The sequence below is a fragment of the Dipodomys merriami genome, unplaced genomic scaffold, assembly GCF_024711535.1.
Source record: "Dipodomys merriami isolate MVZ:Mamm:240054 unplaced genomic scaffold, mDipMer1.0.p SCAF_9, whole genome shotgun sequence".
In the NCBI taxonomy this organism is placed as follows: Eukaryota; Metazoa; Chordata; class Mammalia; order Rodentia; family Heteromyidae; genus Dipodomys; species Dipodomys merriami.
The window spans coordinates 7,667,183-7,687,151 of NW_027206512.1; the positions used below are offsets into that span (position 1 = coordinate 7,667,183).

General features: G+C 37.4%; 1 protein-coding gene across 1 annotated transcript in view; it reads right to left on the minus strand.

The window, feature by feature from the left end:
- Glrb (glycine receptor beta) overlaps positions 1–19,969 on the minus strand; it is a 94,184-nt gene that overhangs the window by 11,286 nt on the left and 62,929 nt on the right. The window contains exons 5-8 of the mRNA XM_070012370.1: positions 17,534–17,763; positions 17,352–17,434; positions 8,059–8,199; positions 2,524–2,676 (exon numbers count right to left, since the gene is read on the minus strand). Coding sequence (XP_069868471.1) covers positions 2,524–2,676; positions 8,059–8,199; positions 17,352–17,434; positions 17,534–17,763 — 607 coding nt within the window. The remainder of the gene's footprint in view (positions 1–2,523; positions 2,677–8,058; positions 8,200–17,351; positions 17,435–17,533; positions 17,764–19,969) is intronic.

Here is a 19,969-nt window from a genome sequence, read left to right on the forward strand (position 1 = left end):
TCAGCTATTCAGCTCAACGCTAGCACTCTACTACTCTTGAGCCACAGCTCCACTTCTGGCTTTTTTCTTTTTTGCTTATGTGGTGCTGAGGAATCGAACTGAGGGCTTCATGCATGCAATGCAAGCACTCTACCACTGAGCCACCTTCCCAGCCCTGAATTTTGGATTTTTATCACTGTACCATCATAAGATGTTTTTTTAATTGGTTGTGGGGCTGAACTCAAGGTTAGTACTCTACCACTTTGAGCCACAGTGCCACTTGTTTTTTGTTTGTTTGTTTGTTGTTTGTTTGGGAGGGTTGGTGGTTAATTGGAGATAGGAGTCTCATGAAGACTTTTCAGCTTTGAACATTAATTCTCAGATTGCAGCCTTCTGAGTAGCTAAGATTTCAGGCGTGAGCCGCCACTGCCTGACCCATCAAGAAGTTTTCTTTTTCTTTTTTCTTTTTGTCTCCAGTCCTGGGGCTTGAACTTAGGGCCTGGGCACTGTCCCTGAGCTTCTTTTGCACAAGGCTAGCACTCTATTACTTGAACCACAGCACTACTTCCATCCTTTTTTCTTTATGTGGTACTGAGGAATCAAACCCAGGGCTTCATGCTTGCTAGGCAAGAACTCTACCACTAAGCCACATTTCTAGCCCAAGATACCTTTTAATAGAAAAAAATATTTGAGAGAAATATATATTTTTGAGAAGTCAAAGAATTAAAACATAATTTTTGTTTTTGGCTTATTTCCAATACAGTATACTATATATGTAGTAATATTTGTCACGTTGAAGAATTAGTCATTGTCAGTGTCCTCATTATAGATATATAACACATAGGGTGAAATTTCCCACATATTTAATCATTTATTTGTGGTATAAATCTACTCATTTCAGTATTTTTCTGGACTCTCTCCTTTCTGCCATGGTCTTTACATAGAGATAGTGATTTTTTTCTCTCTATTTCTCTTTCTCCTTTTCTCCCTCTCTGTCACTCTCTTGTTTTGAGACATTGTCTTGCTATATAGTTCAGGCTGTCTTGAACTTTTGATCCTCCTGCTTTACCCTCTGGAGTGTTAGGATTATGGCCATGTGAAATCAAACCCCCTGTACCATCTTTTTATCTTATGTCATTTTTACTCGTACTTTCCTCATTCCTTACTTTTGAAAATCATTCCTTCAATAAGTCAGCAGTAAGAGGTGCATAGGCCTTTCAGGTAGAAGAATTAAATGCAATGTAGCAAGTAAACATTGAAAGACTAACGTGTCCCATAGGAGTCAGTCCAGGGGATAGTCAGGGAGTAAACAGTGAAACCAGACATTTAAACCAGTCCAAAGCAATAAGAATATAATAGTGTGGCATCTTTGACATTTATTCACTTCATTCATAGGAAGAGCTCCTGCTTAAGGCAAGCAAAGACTTTCCCCCTAGTGCTGAGAAAGCAAACTCAAGGCTTCACAAATGCTAGGTAAGTGTTCTACCACTGACCTCCATTCTCAGCCTGAGCAAAGACTTTTGAATCCCATAGAGACATAATTTTTAGAATAGTTACTTGTACTTCTCTGTCACAGAAAGTTACAAATAATAAAAGTGAGAACGGTGCCATTAAGAAGAAAAATAACCAATCCTCAAAGGATTCTAAAATAATGTTTTAAAAAGTAAATGATATAACTGCAATCATGTAACTTATTGATGGGTTAGTTTATGAGACTTTCATTGTTGGCTGACTTCATTATTATGTACATATTGCAGAGTTTAGTTTACACAGATGTCTGACAAATATCTACCTAAGCTGTATGGTACATGCCATCTCAAGTGAACCACCACTGAACAAAATATGTACACCTACATTCTTTCTATGTATGGGATGAACACAACACTAAAAAGATTTCTATTCAAATAGTTGTTTGCTTTTAACTTTGGTACTATAAGAGCTTTTAGGCTTCACTATATCTGTTTAAATGATTTTACTGAACAATAGTTATTTAATGATGGAAAAAATAGAGGTGATTAACTGTGGAGAATACACTAAAACATGAAAAGAAAAACTTAGGTGAGGTATTGAGCTTAAAAAAGATGAGAAAATCCACTGTAGAGTAAAACATTGAAGGAAGCAGCAAGTCCACATAATAGCTTACCATCAATTCCAAAACATTATTTCAAAATACCTGATATTTTCTATTATGTAAAGATCCAGGTAGAATATCCCTTATCTGAAATGCTTCTAACCAGAAACGTTTCAGTGCAGAATTTTTCATTTTGGAATATTTTGCATGCATATTGTATATAATATATGGAGCATGAACTCAAGACTAAATGCAAAATTTATTTGTATTTCATATAATGTGGCCCGATAGATAATATACAAATCTTTTAATGCACTTGCGTTTGGACTGTGACTTGTTATATGAGGCCAGTTATGGGATTTTCCACCGTGACTAAAAATGTTTTTGAATTTTGGATTTCAAATTTCCTTCTTGGAAAGGTTCCACTCATCCAGCACAGTCCTGAGGTGAAAGAAAGGTAGAGACAATCTTACCCAGGGGCACTCTGGCAGCACTGGCATCTGGATTGATCCAGAAGGACAGCCAGGAGAGAACCACAATCAGCAAAGTTGGAGCATAGACACCCATCATGTAGAAGCCGACCTGTCTCCTCAGGGTGAAGATGACCTCTACACACGTGTAGTAGCCTTTTAGAAACATAGAGTACAAGGGTGAGTTCTCAAACATGTGTAGCTGCAGAAGTCATAAGACACTTCTAGCTGGAACTACAAAACATCAACATCACTAAAGAGGTTTTTCTTGAATATACATAATTTATGTGCTCCAAATGTATGATATTCTGGAACTTTCTCCACCTGATCATTTGCAACTCCTTTACAACTGAAAAATAGATCACACATATTGAACCTCCACAGGCTGTTCTGTCTATGCAGAGAACTTAAAATTAAGCCAACTTTAGACTAGAGCATGTCCTCTTGGCCAAAAGCCCTATGGGAACCACACAGGGAACAAAAAATGAAAACGGAGTAAATCTAAAAGACAAGTCTTTGAGTACAGAATACACTTTCAGTCACTTGTAAAACATCTTGTGGAGAAGCTACAGTCTACAACATCTCCCACATATAGTTTAATTAAAAAAAAAACCTCAGAGAATATTGAAAGGAAACATTAGTAAAGACTAGACGTTGGTGATATCATTCTATCCACACAAAAGAGTTCAGTGTGTTAACTCTGCATATTTCTGCCCAGTCTTCACTCCTGTACACCTGGCCTCTGATGTTCTCTAGTGGAGGAAAGAACTTGGATTTTCAAAAGCTGAGACAGACGCAGTAACTCCTTTGCAACATAATTTTAGGACTGTTATCATATAAAGTAGCTCCCAATTCATGAGAGAGGCCTTGTGAGAGCCTTTGCTGCCCTAAGAAAGTAAACAAGCAATAAGAATATTCTAGGAGCTCTCCACCTTACACAAGATATACTTCCAGATGTTCTAGATTATTAAAACTAAGCATTAAACATAAGAATGCCACTTAGCAACAGTAAAATTATATATACATATACATATATATTCCAAAGTTAAAACAACTGCAATTGTTCTCAGTTTAAACTGTGTTGTTATTTTAAAACAATGAAGCAAAGAAATAGAAGACAGTAATCAAACAGTTATGCCAGAAAAGATAAAGGTACTGTCTTATAATAAAAAGTAAATATTTGCCTAGTCTTTGTAATTAGAATAAATATCTGTATCACCTTCATATTTATTGCAGTACCTACAGCAACATTTGATTCATTGGTTCTTAATAAATGTTGACTTAAAGAAAGGCTACTACTTGTATCCTAATACCAGGAAAGTTAGAAAACACTTTTTCCCAATTTGAATTATAACCATTGCTGCCTCTGAGAGAGTAGAAAGACAATAAAGCTAAAAGGGAGCCAAAAACAATTAGCTGATTGGAACAGAAGTAAATCCTAATTATGCCTAATGCATTCATTCATATTATATCAAAAACAAAAAGAAATAGCGTTTGGTTAAATTTTAATTTCATGAAAACTAGGCAATATATCAAATCTTTCATGGTTTTGCAAGACAGAAAAACAAAACAATCAAACAAACTTTATTCTCTTACTGCCCGAAAATGAGAACATGTTTCTAACCATCACCTGTAATATTCAGAAACATAAATCTTCAATATTCTATAATAAGAAGGATCACAGTATTTCCTAAATGGGGTTCCAAGCCACCTTGCTTTGTAAGAGTATCACTTTTTCATGAATATTTTATATATACCTACTGCATATTTAGCTACTGTATGTGGAGAGGGATACATTTGTGTTCATAAATACTTAAATATATATAAATATATATATATATATATATTCCACTTCACCATATTGAAACAACAATCTAGGTGACATCCATCTTGTGTTGGGAAGCAAGTTTCCATCATGTTCCTTTTGCTCAGGTGCCACTGGGAGAGTTTCAGGAGATATGGAGGTATTCAGCGTGCAAATATGTTTGATATTATGGTTATTTGTTCTATAAACTTTTATGAGAAACATTTGATCTTTTTTATCTTTCCTTAGTACGGTTACATTTATGGGAAGCAGGTGGGCAGTTCATTGATATAAATGTTCACTGGGAAAATTCAATTTACTTTCTATTTCCTATGAGGTTTTATTTCATTATTCATTCCTGATTCTAATTTCAGTATTTTTGTATATTTTCTTCCCATATATCACCCCACCTTTGTTATTTTGCTACTAGAAAATTGTAATTGTAGTAAAGTTAAGCTGAGTCATTACTTCTATACAGATTACATACTGGTCATTATTTTACATATAAGTATGTAATTATAAGTATCTATTAACCTTCTTGCTCAATTTTCTACACACTTTGAATGACCTACTTTAAATTAGTTTCTAAACATTATCCAAACATTAAGCATATTTTACTGTAGTCAGATAATTGTTTATGTCAATGTTGATAAAGTACCCAAAACAGGAAGCACCAAGAAATTCTAATTGTAGGATTGTTTTGTTTTGTTTTGTTTTGTTGCTATTTTCTCTAGCTAATGAGATTTTGGGTTGCTTACTCATGATGAATCAAAAATATCATAATTTTTCTCATAATTCTTGAGCAATCATTAAGGTTCTTTCTATTATGGCACACCCTTTAATTTCCTTCTAAGCACTAAAACATATGTTTATTTTTTCCTTGTTTATTTCTTAGAATATGGATCTATAAAGAGCAAGGATATTAAATGTGAAAAAATGAACATTACAGTGATTTCTATACTATTAAATTATGTAGTGTTATAACACACAATTGCAAATAATATTATTAGTTTTATTTTTGTCATTTATACATAAAGCTGAAAGATCAACCTAAACTGTGCACTTGTAGCTCGGACTTATAATCCTAGCTATTTAGGAGGTTTAAATCTGAGAATCTCAGTTTGAATCCAGAACAAGTAGGCAAAACAATAAGACCCTTAGTCAGCTAAAAGCTGGAAATGGAGGTACGGTTCAAGCAATAGATTTCCAGCCATAAGAGAAAGAGCTGTGTGAGAGCACAGACCTTGCATTCAAGTGCCAGTATAGGCACAAAATATTTTTCTCAAACAGCATAACTGTATTCATTTTGAAATGTTAAGTTTATAATCTGGATATGGATAACTGTTTTCAAATTATAACAGGACTCCATAGGTAGTTTATCAAGTTCAATACTGTAACGATTCACTTAAAAACAATATCACCTTTCTCAAGTGACTGCTTAATTAAAGCCTAATGTGTCAGAGAAAAATAATGAAATATTTAAATCAGAGGATTATTATGATAATGAATTACATAATCCCTGCAAATACTTAAAACAATGCCTTTCCTAGAAAGAATTCAATAAACCGGGGCTGGGAAGTTGGCTCAGTGGTAGAGCGCTTGCCTTGCATGCCTGAGGCCCTGGGTTCGATTCCTCAACACCACATAAGCAAAAAGAAAAAAGCCAGAAGTGGCGCTGTGGCTCAAGTGGTAGAGCGCTAGCCTTGAGCTGAAGAGCTGAGGGACAGCACCCAGGCCCAGAGTTCAGGCCCCACGACCGGACCCCTTCCCCCCCCAAAAAAAAGAATTCAATAAACCATCTCCTTAAATATGTATTACTGTGAAAAAACTGTCAGAAGATGAGTTGTAAGTCTCTAACAGGTAAAGAATTATTATTGGTTCTAATAAATGGTTGCTTTTCAAAAAAAAATAAAGAATTACTAAACTTAGCCCCATGCCTGGTGATATACAGTCACTTGGTCAGCTAGAAAATCATTCTGCACTTCAGTTATCTTATATGTTGCATAAAGGAGCTAGCTAGCTAGTTCAGAATTGTCTAAAAGTTCACTTCTTTATCTAACCATTTATGTACCTATGACTTCACTGAGTACTCTGATGGCTATTTTTAAGAACATTGTTTTTACTTAAAATTTTTGACATTATTAATATTATTAATAATTATATTATATTATAATAGCAATAATTGATATTAGAACTACTACTATTACTACTACTACTACTACTATTATTGTACCAAGGCTTCTGCTCAGAACCTCACACCATCACTTTGCTTGCTGGCTCATGGCTGGCACTGTACCACTTGAGCCAAATCTCCAGTCTGGCATTTTGCTGCTTAATTGGGAATGGAAACTGGGAGACATTTTGACCTAAACTGGCTTGAACCCTGTTTCTCTTGGTCTGAGACTCTTGAGTAACCAGAATTACAGATATGAGTTACCAGGTCCTGGGTTAAAACTTGACATTTAACAGCATGTTAGTTGAATGATATTTATCTTGTCCTGAAGAATGTAACGTTTATAAGAGAAAGGATTGCTTATATAAAATGTCATATAGTGTATCAATGTATTTGAAAGCGAACAACAAATAGTAAAGTTGCCTAGAGTTTGTAATATTGCATAAATACAAGTATATTTTATACTCAATGATATAATGACAAGTCTGATCTCTTTAACTTCTATACAATTATACTACATAATAAGAAATTAAAGTATTGCAAATCAATGTAAACATTGCTATAAAGTTAAATTTCATTTTTATCTTTTGTCATGATTTCATTCTTGATATACAATTAGTACTGAGTGGTATCAAAAGATAAACTGATATTACTTAAATACTATCAAATTAAATGACACTATCAAGAGCATCTAACATCCTTAATGACTAAACACCACCAGTACATATTCAAGGTTAAACAGTACTCGTATTATGACAGCAGTTAGTACTGTATATCCTGCAAAATGCAATGCAATGTAACAAATGAAGTTAATATCTTATACTTTTCATTATAAGCTGTTCTAGGACATATTCAAAATGCCACAAAGGGAATAGTCACTAGTGTTCAATTATCTCACACTTTCATTGATTTCAGCAGAACATGAAGATCAATACTTTTATAGTTGACAAAATAAGCCCCATACTGTTTACAAAGACAATACATAAACACAAATGGATTACAGGCTTCAAATCCAAAATGTTTAGCCCAGAATAAAATCTTCCTAGAAGCAGAATGTATTGGAAACATCTGAGAAACCACTGCCTGGGAGAGTGTGCATGGCTAGGATTAAAAATTAAAAACCTCTTACTAGTAGACTTATATACAAACATATCTATTTTGTAATTCAAATATCAAAATGCTCAAGTGAATATAGTTCTTTGAAAGAGTCAAGATATAATTATGAAGATAGTAGGTTTAAAGGAAACTTATTTTAGCTAGCTTTCAATCATTCCTCTTGGCTTATATTCATATTTAAATTAATCTTTAGAATATAGGCTGGGAAGATGGCTCAGTGGTAGAGTGCTTGCTTTGTATGCATGAGGCCCTGGGTTCAATTCCTCAGCACCACATAAGCAGAAAAAGCCGGAAGTGGCACTGTGGCTCATGTGGTAAAGCACAGCCTTGAGCTGAAGAGCTGAGGGGCAGTGCCCAGGTCCAGAGTTCAAATCCCACAACAGGCAAAAAAAAAAAAAAAAAAAGAACATAACTTAGTTTTGTTTAATTAAAAGAAATCACTTACCAGTTCCTTTGTAGTACTTTGTACAGTTGCCATATTCAATATCCTCCTTTTTGATGTCAAATTGAGGCAAGGCAATTTTTTCTAACTGAACAGGATCCCCTGACTGCCAGATAAATCGCAAATCATCAGTTGTATAACCAACTATAAACAAAAATAAGTAAATTAAAATTAGATAGAAAATTAGGTATTAATGCTTTTTAATATGTTAATTATCTTAAGAACATTGTTATATGACATTATAGTTTAAGATGTTCAAAAGTAAAATTCATTCCACTTGTAAGATTCTTATCTCAAGAGTTACAGATAAACATCTTAAAGACAGAACAAATTTAAATATCAGTGTCTTGTTAATTGATAAATTCTTAGAACATTCTATCTATACATATGCACCTTTGTATGTCAGAATTCTTAACTCCCATCAATAAAACTTGTGGTACAACCTTTCTGAATGTATAAGTTTATAATCATGAATTATTTGACCTAGGACTACTTAAAGGTTTACAAACATTTAAAGCATCTTAGATCTTTTTTTTAAATTGTGATTAAGTGATTACATAATTTCCCAAATATCACAGTATTGTGGGATAGTGATACTCAGATTAAGTCACAAACACATTCTAACTTTCCTGGAGCAATTGTCTATCACAGTCTATAACATTTATGAGTTAGCTTTGTGATACAGTTATTTCTTCCACATTGGGTGAGAGGTACATTTCTTTTGTTTTGCATAGCATCAGCTGTTTCCTCTTAACCATTTGTTCCCTCCCTCCCATCGCTGCCATTAAGTTGCTTAGTTCATTTTGGTCAATGTCCTGTGCAGCTAATGGGTCCCACTGTTGTATGTTTTTCCCTGATTCCTTCTAGTTCTGTGTCATCTTCCTGGTTCCCCTCCGGTGTACACATATATACCATACAAGTGATCAGCAGCATGTGGTTATTTAGTAGTGGTTTGACCAGATATGTGGAAGTTCTTTGTTTCATAAGTCCTGTTAATTTTGTCATATCACCTAACATTTTGGATTTAACATCCACTTATCAGGGAGATGATGTACCATTTGTCTCTTTGCTCTTGGCTTACCTCACTCAACATGATTCCTTCTAGCTCCATACATTTCCCTGCAAATGCCATTATTTTGTCATTTCTAATGGCTGCATAATATTCCATTGTGTATAGATTCCACAATTTTTGGATCCATTCATCTGTGGTGGGACATCTGGGTTGTTTCCATATCCTGGCTATTGTGAACAGTGCTGCAATAAACATGGAGGTGAATGTGTCCTTGTATACTGGTTCCTGTTGTTCAGGATAGATGCCTAGAAGTGGTATGACTAGGTCAGAAGGGAGGTCAATATTTAGCTTTCTGAGGACCCTCCAGACTGCTTTCCAAAGTGATTGTATAAGTGTACATTCCCACAGGCAGTGTAATAGGGTTCCTCTTTCTCCGCATCCCCTCCAGCATTTGTCGTTGTTTGACTTGAGGATGTGGGCCATTCTGATTGGGGAAGGTGGTATCTCAGGTTTGTCTTTATTTGCATTTCCTTCACAACCAGGGATTGAACATTTCCTCATCTATTTCTTTGCCATTTTTATCTCTTCATCTGAGAAGTCTCTCTTTAGTTCCCTTGCCCACTTAGTAATTAGTTTGTTAGGTATGGGAGGGATTAGTTTCTTGAGTTCCGTGCATATACTGGATATTAACTCCTTGTCTGATACTGCTGGTAAATATTTTTTCCCAAATAGTTGGTTGTCTTCTTGCTTGGTTGCAATAGCTCTAGCTGTGCAGCTTTTTATTTTAAGGTAGTCCCATTTGTTGAGTCTGTCTCCAATTTGTTGTGACCCTGGGACTCTGTTCAGGAAGTTCCTGCCTGTGCCTATAAGTTCAAGTGTCTCTCCTACTCTGTCCTGCAGTAGTTTCAGAGATTCAGGTTTGATGTTAAGGTCTTTAATCCATTTTGAGTTGATGTTGGTGCATGGTGACAGGGTGGGGTCCACTTTTAGTCTTCTGCATTTGGTCGCCCAGTTTTCCTAGCACCAGTGGTTGAAGAGACTGTGTTTCTTCCATTGTATGTCTTTGGCTCCTTTGTCAAATATCAGCTGACTGTAGGCCTGTGGATTTATTTCTGGATCTTCTATTCTATTCCATTGGTCTTTGGGTCTGTTTTTGTGCCTGTACCATGCTGTCTTTGTTATTATAGCTATATAGTAGAGTTTGAAGTCGGCATGGATATCTCTCCCATGTTGTCTTTATTCCCTAGAATTGTTTTGGCTATTCTAGGTATTTTGTTGTTCCATATGAATTTTTGGACCGTTTTCTGTATTTCAGAGATGTACATCATTGGGATTTTAATAAGAATTACTTTGAATTTGTATATTAATTTTGCAAGTATTGCCATATTCACTATATTAAGTCTGCCTATCCGAGAGCATGGGAGGTCTTTCCATTTCCTGGTGTCTTCTGTAAGTTATTTCTTTAACTTTTTATAGTTTTCATTAAATAGTTCTTTTACATCTTTGGTTAGGTTAATTCCTAAATATTTTATTTTTGGGGGCGGTTATTGTGAATGGGGTTGCTTCCTTTATTTCCCTTTCTGCTTGTACATTGTCAGTGTACATGAAGGCAACTGATTTTTGTGGGTTCATTTTGTATCCTGGCACTTTGCCGAAATGATTTATGATTTCTAAGAGTTTGGGGATGGAGTTTTTGGGACCGTGAAGGCATAGTATCATGTCATCTGCAAAAAGGGATAGTTTAACTTCTTTCCCTATGCGGATCCCTTTAATGTATTTTTCTTGCCTTATTGCCCTGGCTAAGAGTTCCAGGACTATATTGAAGAGGAGTGGAGACAGTGGGCATCCTTGCCTTGTTCTGATTTTAAGAGAATTGGTTGTAGCTTTTCCCCATTAAGCATAATATTGGCTATTGGTCTGTCATAAATGGCTTTTATTGTTTTAAGTAATGTCCCTTTTATTCCTATTTTTTCCAGAGCTTTTAGCATTAATGAATGTTAAATTTTATCAAAGGCCTTTTCTGCATATGTGGAGATAATCATGTGATTCTTGACCTTGGCTCTGTTGATGTATTGGATTACATATATTGACTTATGTATGTTAAACCATCCCTGCATCTCTGGGATGAAACCTACCTGGTCATAGTGTATGATTTTTTAAATGTGCTTCTGGATTCTGTTAGCTAGAATCTTGTTAAAGATCTTTGTATCTGTGTTCATCAAGGAAATTGGCATGTAATTCTCTTTTTTGGTTGGGTCTTTGCCTGGTTTGGGGATGAGTGTGATATTGGCATCATAGAATGAGTTTGGGATAGCTCCCTCCTTCTCTGTTTCTCTGAAGAGCTTGAGGAGTATGGGTATTAGTTCTTCTTTAAAGGTCTTATAGAATTCTGCTGTGAATCCATCTGGTCCTGGGCTTTTTTTTGTTGGAAGACTTCTGATTGGTTCCTGTATCTCATTGTAGGATATTGGTTTATTTAATTGATTTACTTCTTCTTTGCTCAGTTTGGGCAACATGTATGTCTCTAAAAATGCATCCATTTTTGCCAGGTTTTCTTCCTTTAGAGAGTATAACTTTTGAAAGTAGTCCATTAAGATTGTTTGGATATCTTGGGTACATGTTGTGATTTTTCCCGTGGCATCCCTAATCCTGTTAATATGGGTTTCCTCTCTTCTTTTTTTAAATTAATCTTGCCAATGGTCCATCAATTTTATTTATTTTTTCAAAGAACCAGCTTTTTGTTTGGTTAATTCTGGCTATGATTCTCCTATTCTCTAATTAATTAATCTCCGCTCTTAGTTTAGTTATCTGGCTCAGTCTAGTAACTTTAGGTTCCATTTTTTCATGTTTTTCTAGCTGTTTTAATTGCAACATGAGATTATTTACTTAGTCTGTCTCTATTTTATTGATGTGGGCACTGAGGGCAATAAATTTGCCCTTCAGGACTGCTTTTGCTGTGTCCCACAAGTTTCTTTGTGAGATGTTTTCATTTTCATTGAGTTGTAGGAAATTTTTATTTCTTCTTTGATTTCTTCCATTACCCAGCATTGTTTAGAAGTGTGCTGTTCAATTTCCACACATTTGAGTAATTTCTGTGGTATGCTTTGTTATTGAGAACTAGCTTGATTCCACTCTGGTCAGATAGGATACAGGGGATTATGTCGATTCACTTGTATTTGGTTAAGTTCCTTGCATGAACTATGATATGGTCTATTTTGGAGAAAGTTGCATGAGCTGCTGAGAAGAATGTGTACTCTGTTGTTTTAGGGTGAAATACTTGGTAGATGTCAGTTAATTCCGCTTGAAGTATGGCCTCACTTAATTCAGTAGCTTCTTTGCAAATCCTCTGGTTGGTAGATCTGTCTTTGGTGAGAGTGGTGTGTTAAAGTCTCCTAGTATTATTGTATTGGGATCTATTTTATTCTGTAAGTTTGAGAGTATTTGCTTAACATATCTGGGTGCACCAATGTTTGGGGAATATAAGTTGATAATGGTAATATCCCCCTCTTAGATTGTTCTCTGTATTAATATGTAGTGTCCGTCCTTGTCTTTTGGTATTGATTTTAATGAAAAGTTTATTTTGTCAGATATCAGGATTGCTACACCTGCTTTTTTACTGGGGCATTTGATTGGTAGATCGTTTTCCAACCCTTCACTCTGAGTTTGTTTGTATAGTTGGCTGAGAGGTGGGTCTCCTGAAGGCAACAGATGGATGGGTCATGTTTTCTGATCCAATCTGCATTTCTTTTTCTTTTGATTAGCAAATTAAGGCCGTTAATATTAAGAGATAGCATAGAGAGATGCATTGTGGTCCCTGTAATTCCCTGTTTTCCTCAGTTTTTCTTCTTTCCTTTCCTTCTGTGCTTGTTCAGTTAGACTTCTATTAATGCCTGTCTGGGTGCAGGTCCCTGTTCCTGGTTGCTTTCTTCAGGTTGTGTTCTCTGTCTTAGTATTCTTTGTAATGCTGGCTTAATATTTATGTATTCATTTAGTTTTTCTTTGCTATTAAAAATTTTCAGATCTCCATCGAATGTGAATGCTAGCTTTGCCGGGTATATCAGTCTGGGTTGGCAGTTATTGGCTCTCAGGGCTCATATGGTACTTTCCCAAGCCTTTCTTGCATTCAGTGTTTATGTGGAAAGATTTGCAGTGCTTCTAATTTTTTTCCCGTTGTAGTATAGCTCCTTCTTCATTTTTGCTGCATGCAAGATTGTTTCCTTATTATTCAGATCTATCATTTTTACTATAATGTGTCTAGAATTGTTTCTCCTGGGATCTTGCTTGTTAGGTGTTCTATATGCTTCTGTTATGTAGGTAAGATTTTTTTTTGAGATGGGGAAAATTTTCACCGATTATCTTGTTGAATAGGTGCTGCATTGCCTTGCTTTGATATTCCTCAATTTTGTCCACTCCAATTATACGAAGATTAAATGTCTTGGCACTATCTGCTTGTTCTTGAATTTCCCTTTGGCATAATTTAAGTAATTTTTCCATATCTGTCATTTTTTGGTCCAGTTGGTGTATTCTGTCTTCTGTATCTGACACTCTACATTCCATTTCATTCACTCTGTTAACTGTGGCTTCCATTGTGGTTTTCATGAAGAAAATGGACTCATTTATGGATTCAATGTTGGTTCTCAAAGTACTGATTTCACCTCTTAATGAGGTATGTACTGCCTCTATTTTGGCACTTATCTCACTTCTTAGTGAGGTATATACTGCCTCTATTTTTGCGTGTACCTCCTGTTTGATATCCTGCATCTCTTTTGATATATTGACCCTGTGTTCTTTCGATTTCTGGTCTATTTCTCATTTTATTTCTTGAATCATTGCCTCCAGCATCTCTTGGATGTAGCTTTTGTCTTCCATTCCTGCTTTGCTCCCACTGGGGCTCTCCCCAGGTGGGGGGCTGCTGGCTTTTGGGGATAGCTTGCTATCCTGGGTGTTGATAAACCTAGTAATTTTTCTCTGTGATTTTTGCACTGGGGTTCAGGAATTATTGGAGACTCATCTGAAATTTTGTTTCAGTCAATAGGTGTCTGTCTTTGCTTGGTTGTTGTTTCTGTGCTGGCAGAGAGAGTGTGTACCTGATCTCAGTTCTGTTGGGGGCCAGCCTCCAGCTGCTGGTCTGACCCATATAGGGTTCTTAGCTCTCTGCTGTAGATCACTGGCAGTTCCCGCCTTTGGAAGGGTTAGCCTAGACTGCTCCTGTTTGCTCCTACAGGTGCTCTTGGCAAGATTGGATGTGCTGGATGCACTCTCCCAGATGCTAGAGTCTGCTACAGGCTCCTGATTTTTTTTTTGGCTGGTTGTGGGCTTGAACTCTGGGCTTGGGCACTATCCCTCAGCTCTTCAGCTAAAGCCTGGCACCCTGCCATTTGAGCCACAGCATCACTTCTGGCCCTTTCTGCTTATGTGGTGCTGAGGAATCAGATCCAGGGCTTCATGCACCCAAGACAAGCACTCTACTGCTGAGCCACCTTAGGCCTGAGCTCCTGCCTATTATCAGGTGCTGGTGGCTTGTGTTGTCCAATTCCCAGCCTAGAATATATGGGTCAGGTTTTGGTGGGGTTTGGGCTTCTGTTGTCCTGAGCCCCCCGTGTCTTTTGCTGTCACAGGTGTGATTCCCAGGGGGTATAGTTCTGTTTTTCTCCCCTCTGCTGAGGCGTATGCTCAGCTTCTGATTTCAGTTGAGAGGAGTTGGTTGTTTTGCTCAGGCACCGGATCCCCAGGCCTGGTCCCGGCCCCCTGCCTGGGGCATGCCAGTTGGGCCTGTGCTGCTGTGTATACCGCCTAGGTTACGTAGCCTGGGGTACACAGTTCAAATTTCTTCCACTGTTAGGTGTCTTGACCCAGGGCACTGTTCTTAGCTTGGGCATTTAAGCTCCCTTCCAGGGGTGCTCTTGCTCCGTGGGCTGATGGAGTTCTCAAACAGTTCCCAGTTTTAGTGAGTCTTGTGGTCCAGGTGTTGGGGGTTAGGGGGTCTGGGTCAGGGTCTGGGGATTCCCACCAGCTCTGGTCTCCCTTGAGGGATACACTGTCCCCTACAGGGTACTCACCCTGGAACTAGTTGTTTCTGTGTGATGTAGGTTGTTAGTTGCCATTGCAGAGTTCAGTTGAGGTGGTTGTGGGCTGGGCTGGGCGGTGGTGGCTCTGTGTGTTTCTCTTCTGTCTCTGCCTCAGTTGAGGCTGTTCGGGTTCACACCGGATGGGCCTCTGGCCTCTGCCCGAAGGGTGGGGGCGGGGCCTTGGTGCAGGTTCTGAGCACTGGGGTTTGTCTCTGTTTGTGCTCTCTGGATCAGCACCAGTTCCTTGCAGGTCTTCTGTTCTAGTGTTTTGTGTGCATCCCGTGTAGCTCTGGGGCTCTCATGGTGGGGCTGAGTTCTGGGCTCGGAGGTTTCTCCATTTGTCGCGATCGGCGGGTCTGACACTGGTACCTCAGGCAGCTTCTGCATGGGTGATCTGCCGACAGCCCCCTGTGTCTCTGGGGCTCCAGCAGCCTCTGTGCAGGTTATGAGCGCTGGGGTTTTTCTCTGTTTGTGCTCTCCAGATCAGTACCAGTTCCTTGCAGGTCTTCTGCTCTGGCGTTCTGTGGGTGTCCCGTGTAGCTCTGGGGTTCCCACCGTGGGGTCGAGTGGCATTGGTGGGATGTAAGTTCCCAGCTGGGAGGTTTCTCCATTAGTCACGATCAAAGGGTCTGACAACGGTACCTCAGGCAGCTTCTGCATGGGTGATTTGCAGGCAGCCCCCTGTGTCTCTGGGACTCTGGCAGCTCCTGCCCGGCTGGCTGGCCGCGGCTTGGCTTGTTGCCGTGCAGCCAGTAAAGTTTGGGGGAGGGTCTTCACGCTTCTCTGTTCTGAAATTCTTCTTTTTCTCTCTTTCTTTTTTGTTATTTTCCACCTCCTGTTTTTCTCTGGGTGTTCATCTTTTTGTTGTTGTCAGTCTCTTGGGGAGATTAAGCATTGGAACTCGAATTTCCTACTGCCCCGTCGCCATCTTGGTCCCCCCTCGCATCTTAGATGTTGAAGAAATTACTGCACTGTTTCTCTTACATTGAGCAATACAAAACCGTGGCATCATGATACCACCATTCATTCTCCTGAATCATAGGTTCTGGCCTTAGGTACTATGGCCATAGTTCAAGTCATATGCCACATAAGAATCTACCATTGAATCATCCAGATAATCTGTTCTTAAACATAATATTACAGCCAGATACCAGTGGTTTTTGCCTGTAATACTAGCTTCTAAGAAGGTTGAGATCAGAGGATAGTGGTTCACAGACAAAGTGGGCAGGAAAGTCTGTGAGACTCTTACCTCCAATAAACTACTCAGAAAGTCAGAAGTGGAGTTGTGGGCCAAGTGGTAGAGGGCTAGCCTTGAGCAAAACAGATCTCACAGACAGTGCCCAGGCCAGAACCAGAACCAAATAATATAATTATAATATTTCTAGTAAATGTATATGTAGTATATACACAATTTTTAAAAGCACATTGATGCATATAAAACATATAAAACATTGAATATATGTATATGTACAAATCTTGTACTTTAGTTAGAAAGCAATAAATTTTGTTTAAGGTATAATATAATTCAGTATATTTTTTTCAAAACTGATAAAAAACTCAAAATAAGTAAGTATATAGTCTAGTGCTTTATAAGGGCATTATTTGTTACTCCTTACAGAATGACATTTAAGTACTTGGGCTTAAAGAGTCCTTATGATACTTATATTAATTTTTCAATGTGTATGACATGTTTATATTTTTAAAAATACATTATTTTCTATATATTTTATAGGAAATTTCAATGAACATACCTAGACTATATTTTTAAACTAAAAAACTCAAACTTTGCTAAAAAGTAATTTTTTCATTCATAGAAAGTGACCACTTGATTGGATTTAAGAGGAAATTTTAAATCATTTTTCAAGGTTTCTGCCATAGAAACTGGTTTTAACCTCAGAGAGACAGTGTTAGAGTTCCACGTTTATTTTTACCTTTGCTTTACTGCTAATTCACATGTGAAGGGCACTTGGAGAAAGTTAGTGCAAATACTCACATCAACTGAACTAAAAGCAGATTAGAAAGGATTTGTCTATCTCAGCACAGTTTGATAGAGTAAAGGAATAATTATAATTCTCAAAAGTGATCTAGTGATGCTAATGACTACTTATGACCAAAAGCATTAGGTTTTTTATGTTGGTTATGTAAGATATTAATAGATTATCTCATCTAGGCATTAATATTTTGTTCCCATAACCACTATAGAATCATTTACATACAGCTCTCCAGTTGCATCTTACAACGCTGTGTGTCCATAGGGAATAAAGTCAAATCCAAAGGACATGAAAGAGTAATCGATAACCTGAAAGCAGGAATAGGGAAATTAGAAATACTGTATATACTATGATCTGTTCATTTAAAAATAGATAGAACTGCAGAAATTGTAAATATCAAAAGATACCTCATGCTGACAAGGACATCTCCATCCCGAAAAATAAAGAGAAGGATATTTTCCTGAGTTACATCATGAAAATTGGCACTTTTTTCATTTGCAAAGAATAAATCAGGTTTCCATAAACACTTGTACATTGTAGGATCCACTGTCAGTGCATCTGAGCCCCTGAAGTCACTAGGGAGCTTCAGCCTTGGGTCATTCCATTTTTGTCTCAAGAAGATGTTAACTCTGTAGTCCTAGGAAAAATAGAGAAATATGTTCATGTGTATATCTACTAATATATTTGATTACTTAAAAATAAGGTGTGCATGTGTCTAGTTATGGTTATTTTTAGTTACTTAAAATAACACACCCATGTTTATGTTTGTTACTAATTTGGAGAACATGTTAACACTAGAATGAAAAAGGTTTTATGATTAGTAACAAAAAATTTTGCTCTTCTAACATCTAGGATGACATTTGAGCCATTAAATGAGTGCTTCATCCCCCAGGTAAAAAGAGTTTTGAATCTATCTTATTCTCAAAACATGTTTTTCATAGTATTGACTAGCAAAATGGTAGAATATAACTTTGCCATTATGTGTGTTACCTAAATGTAAACACCAACAATTCAAATTAGTTAGGTGGCATCAGCATATACAGATAAGAACAGCCAAAGGTTGTTGCCATTTCCCCCCCCCCCAAAATAGGACAAAATCAATTAAGTATAGGTATATATATATATATATTTTTTTCAGTTGTGGGGCTTGAACTCTGGGCTTGGGCACTGTCCAAGCTCAAGGCTAGCGTTCTATCATTTGAGTCACAACACCATTTCCAGCTTTCTAGTGTTTCATTGGAGATAAGAGTCTCATGGACTTTCCTGCACCCGCTGGCTTTGAACCGCGATCCTCAGATCTCAGCCTCCTGAGTAGCTAGGATTACAGGTGTCACTCACCAGTGCCCAGTTGTCTTTTTTTTTTTTAAAGATTTTTTTTAATTGTTAAGATGTTGTATAGAGGCGTTACAGTTACATGAGTAAGGCAATGAATATATTACTTGTCTATCATTGTTACTCCTTCCCTCCCCTGTTATTGTTCCACTATCCCTTCCCTCTCCCATCTTCCCCACTCCTTCTCCCCATCTCCCCTCCCCCCCGCCACCCACTCCCCCCAAGTTTTAAAGTTCATTTCCAATATACTGTCGGTATCCATGTTGCAATGGATCATCCTGTGTCCTTGTGTCAGAGTTGTCAGAGTTTTGTTATTCCCCTTCCCCTCCCCAGATTAGACATATGTATACCCAAGATGCAGGGTACCAAAATCAAGTACAGTGACAACAGGGGATATACCATTGGGGAAGAACATACAAAGGAAACAAAAAAAATCACATAGTACATTAAAAACAACAACAAAGACAGACCTCTTGTGCCTATATCTTGGGTTTCATTTCACTTAGCATCATCTTATATGGTCATATGTACATGGCTTTTGAGCTTTTCAGCTCATCTGATAAGATTATCCTATATGTATACTAATTACTACAAATATGGGAAACCAGGGGAGCTAAATTTCTTTGCAGCTGCCTTACTTCACTTAATATGATTTTTTCCAAGTCTTTCCATTTCCTAACAAATGGGGCAGTGTCGTTCTTTCCTCTATTTGTCTTTTAAATAGCAAACTGAAAAGGAATAAAGTGTGTGTTTGGTACCATCAAGAATCCACAAACATGTCAAAATCCAAGTTGCTTTAATTCTTATATTTTGCCAAGGTCCATCATTATATAAATCAATGTATTTAAACATGCATTTAAAATATTATGATAAGCTGGGCATGGTGGCTAATGCCTGTAATCCTAGCTACTCTGGAGGCAAAGATCTGAGGATCAAAGTTCAAAGCCAGTCAGGCAGGAAAGGACTCTTATCTCCAATAAACCACTTAGAAAACTGGAAGTGGCACCATGGCTCCAGTGGTAGAACATTAGCCTTGAGCTGAAGATCTGAGGGACAGTGTCCAGGCCCAGAATTCAAGCCCCACAACCAAAAAAACAAAAGAATTATGATAGACACAATGAACTCAAGCATCAGTATAACAAATAACCATGTGAGGTTATCTATATATCATTCATAAACTTTTTATTGAATCTATGGTTCTATGTTGCAGTCGAATACATCATATAAAAATACCCAAAATGGAAATTTCTTATTTAATTAGCACATATTAATTGTATGAGGTATTTTTGTTGTTGTTGGTTTGGTGTCATTCCTAGGGCTTGAACTCAGGGCCCAGGCAGTCTCCTTGAGCTTTTTTGCTCAAGGCTAGTGCTTTACCACTTAAGCCACAGCTCTACTTCCAGCCTTTTGGTGGTTAATTGGAAAGAGGGGTCACTTTTTGCCTGGGCTGGCTTCAAACTGCAATCCTCAGATTTTAACCTCCTGAGTAACTAGGATTACAGGCATGAGCC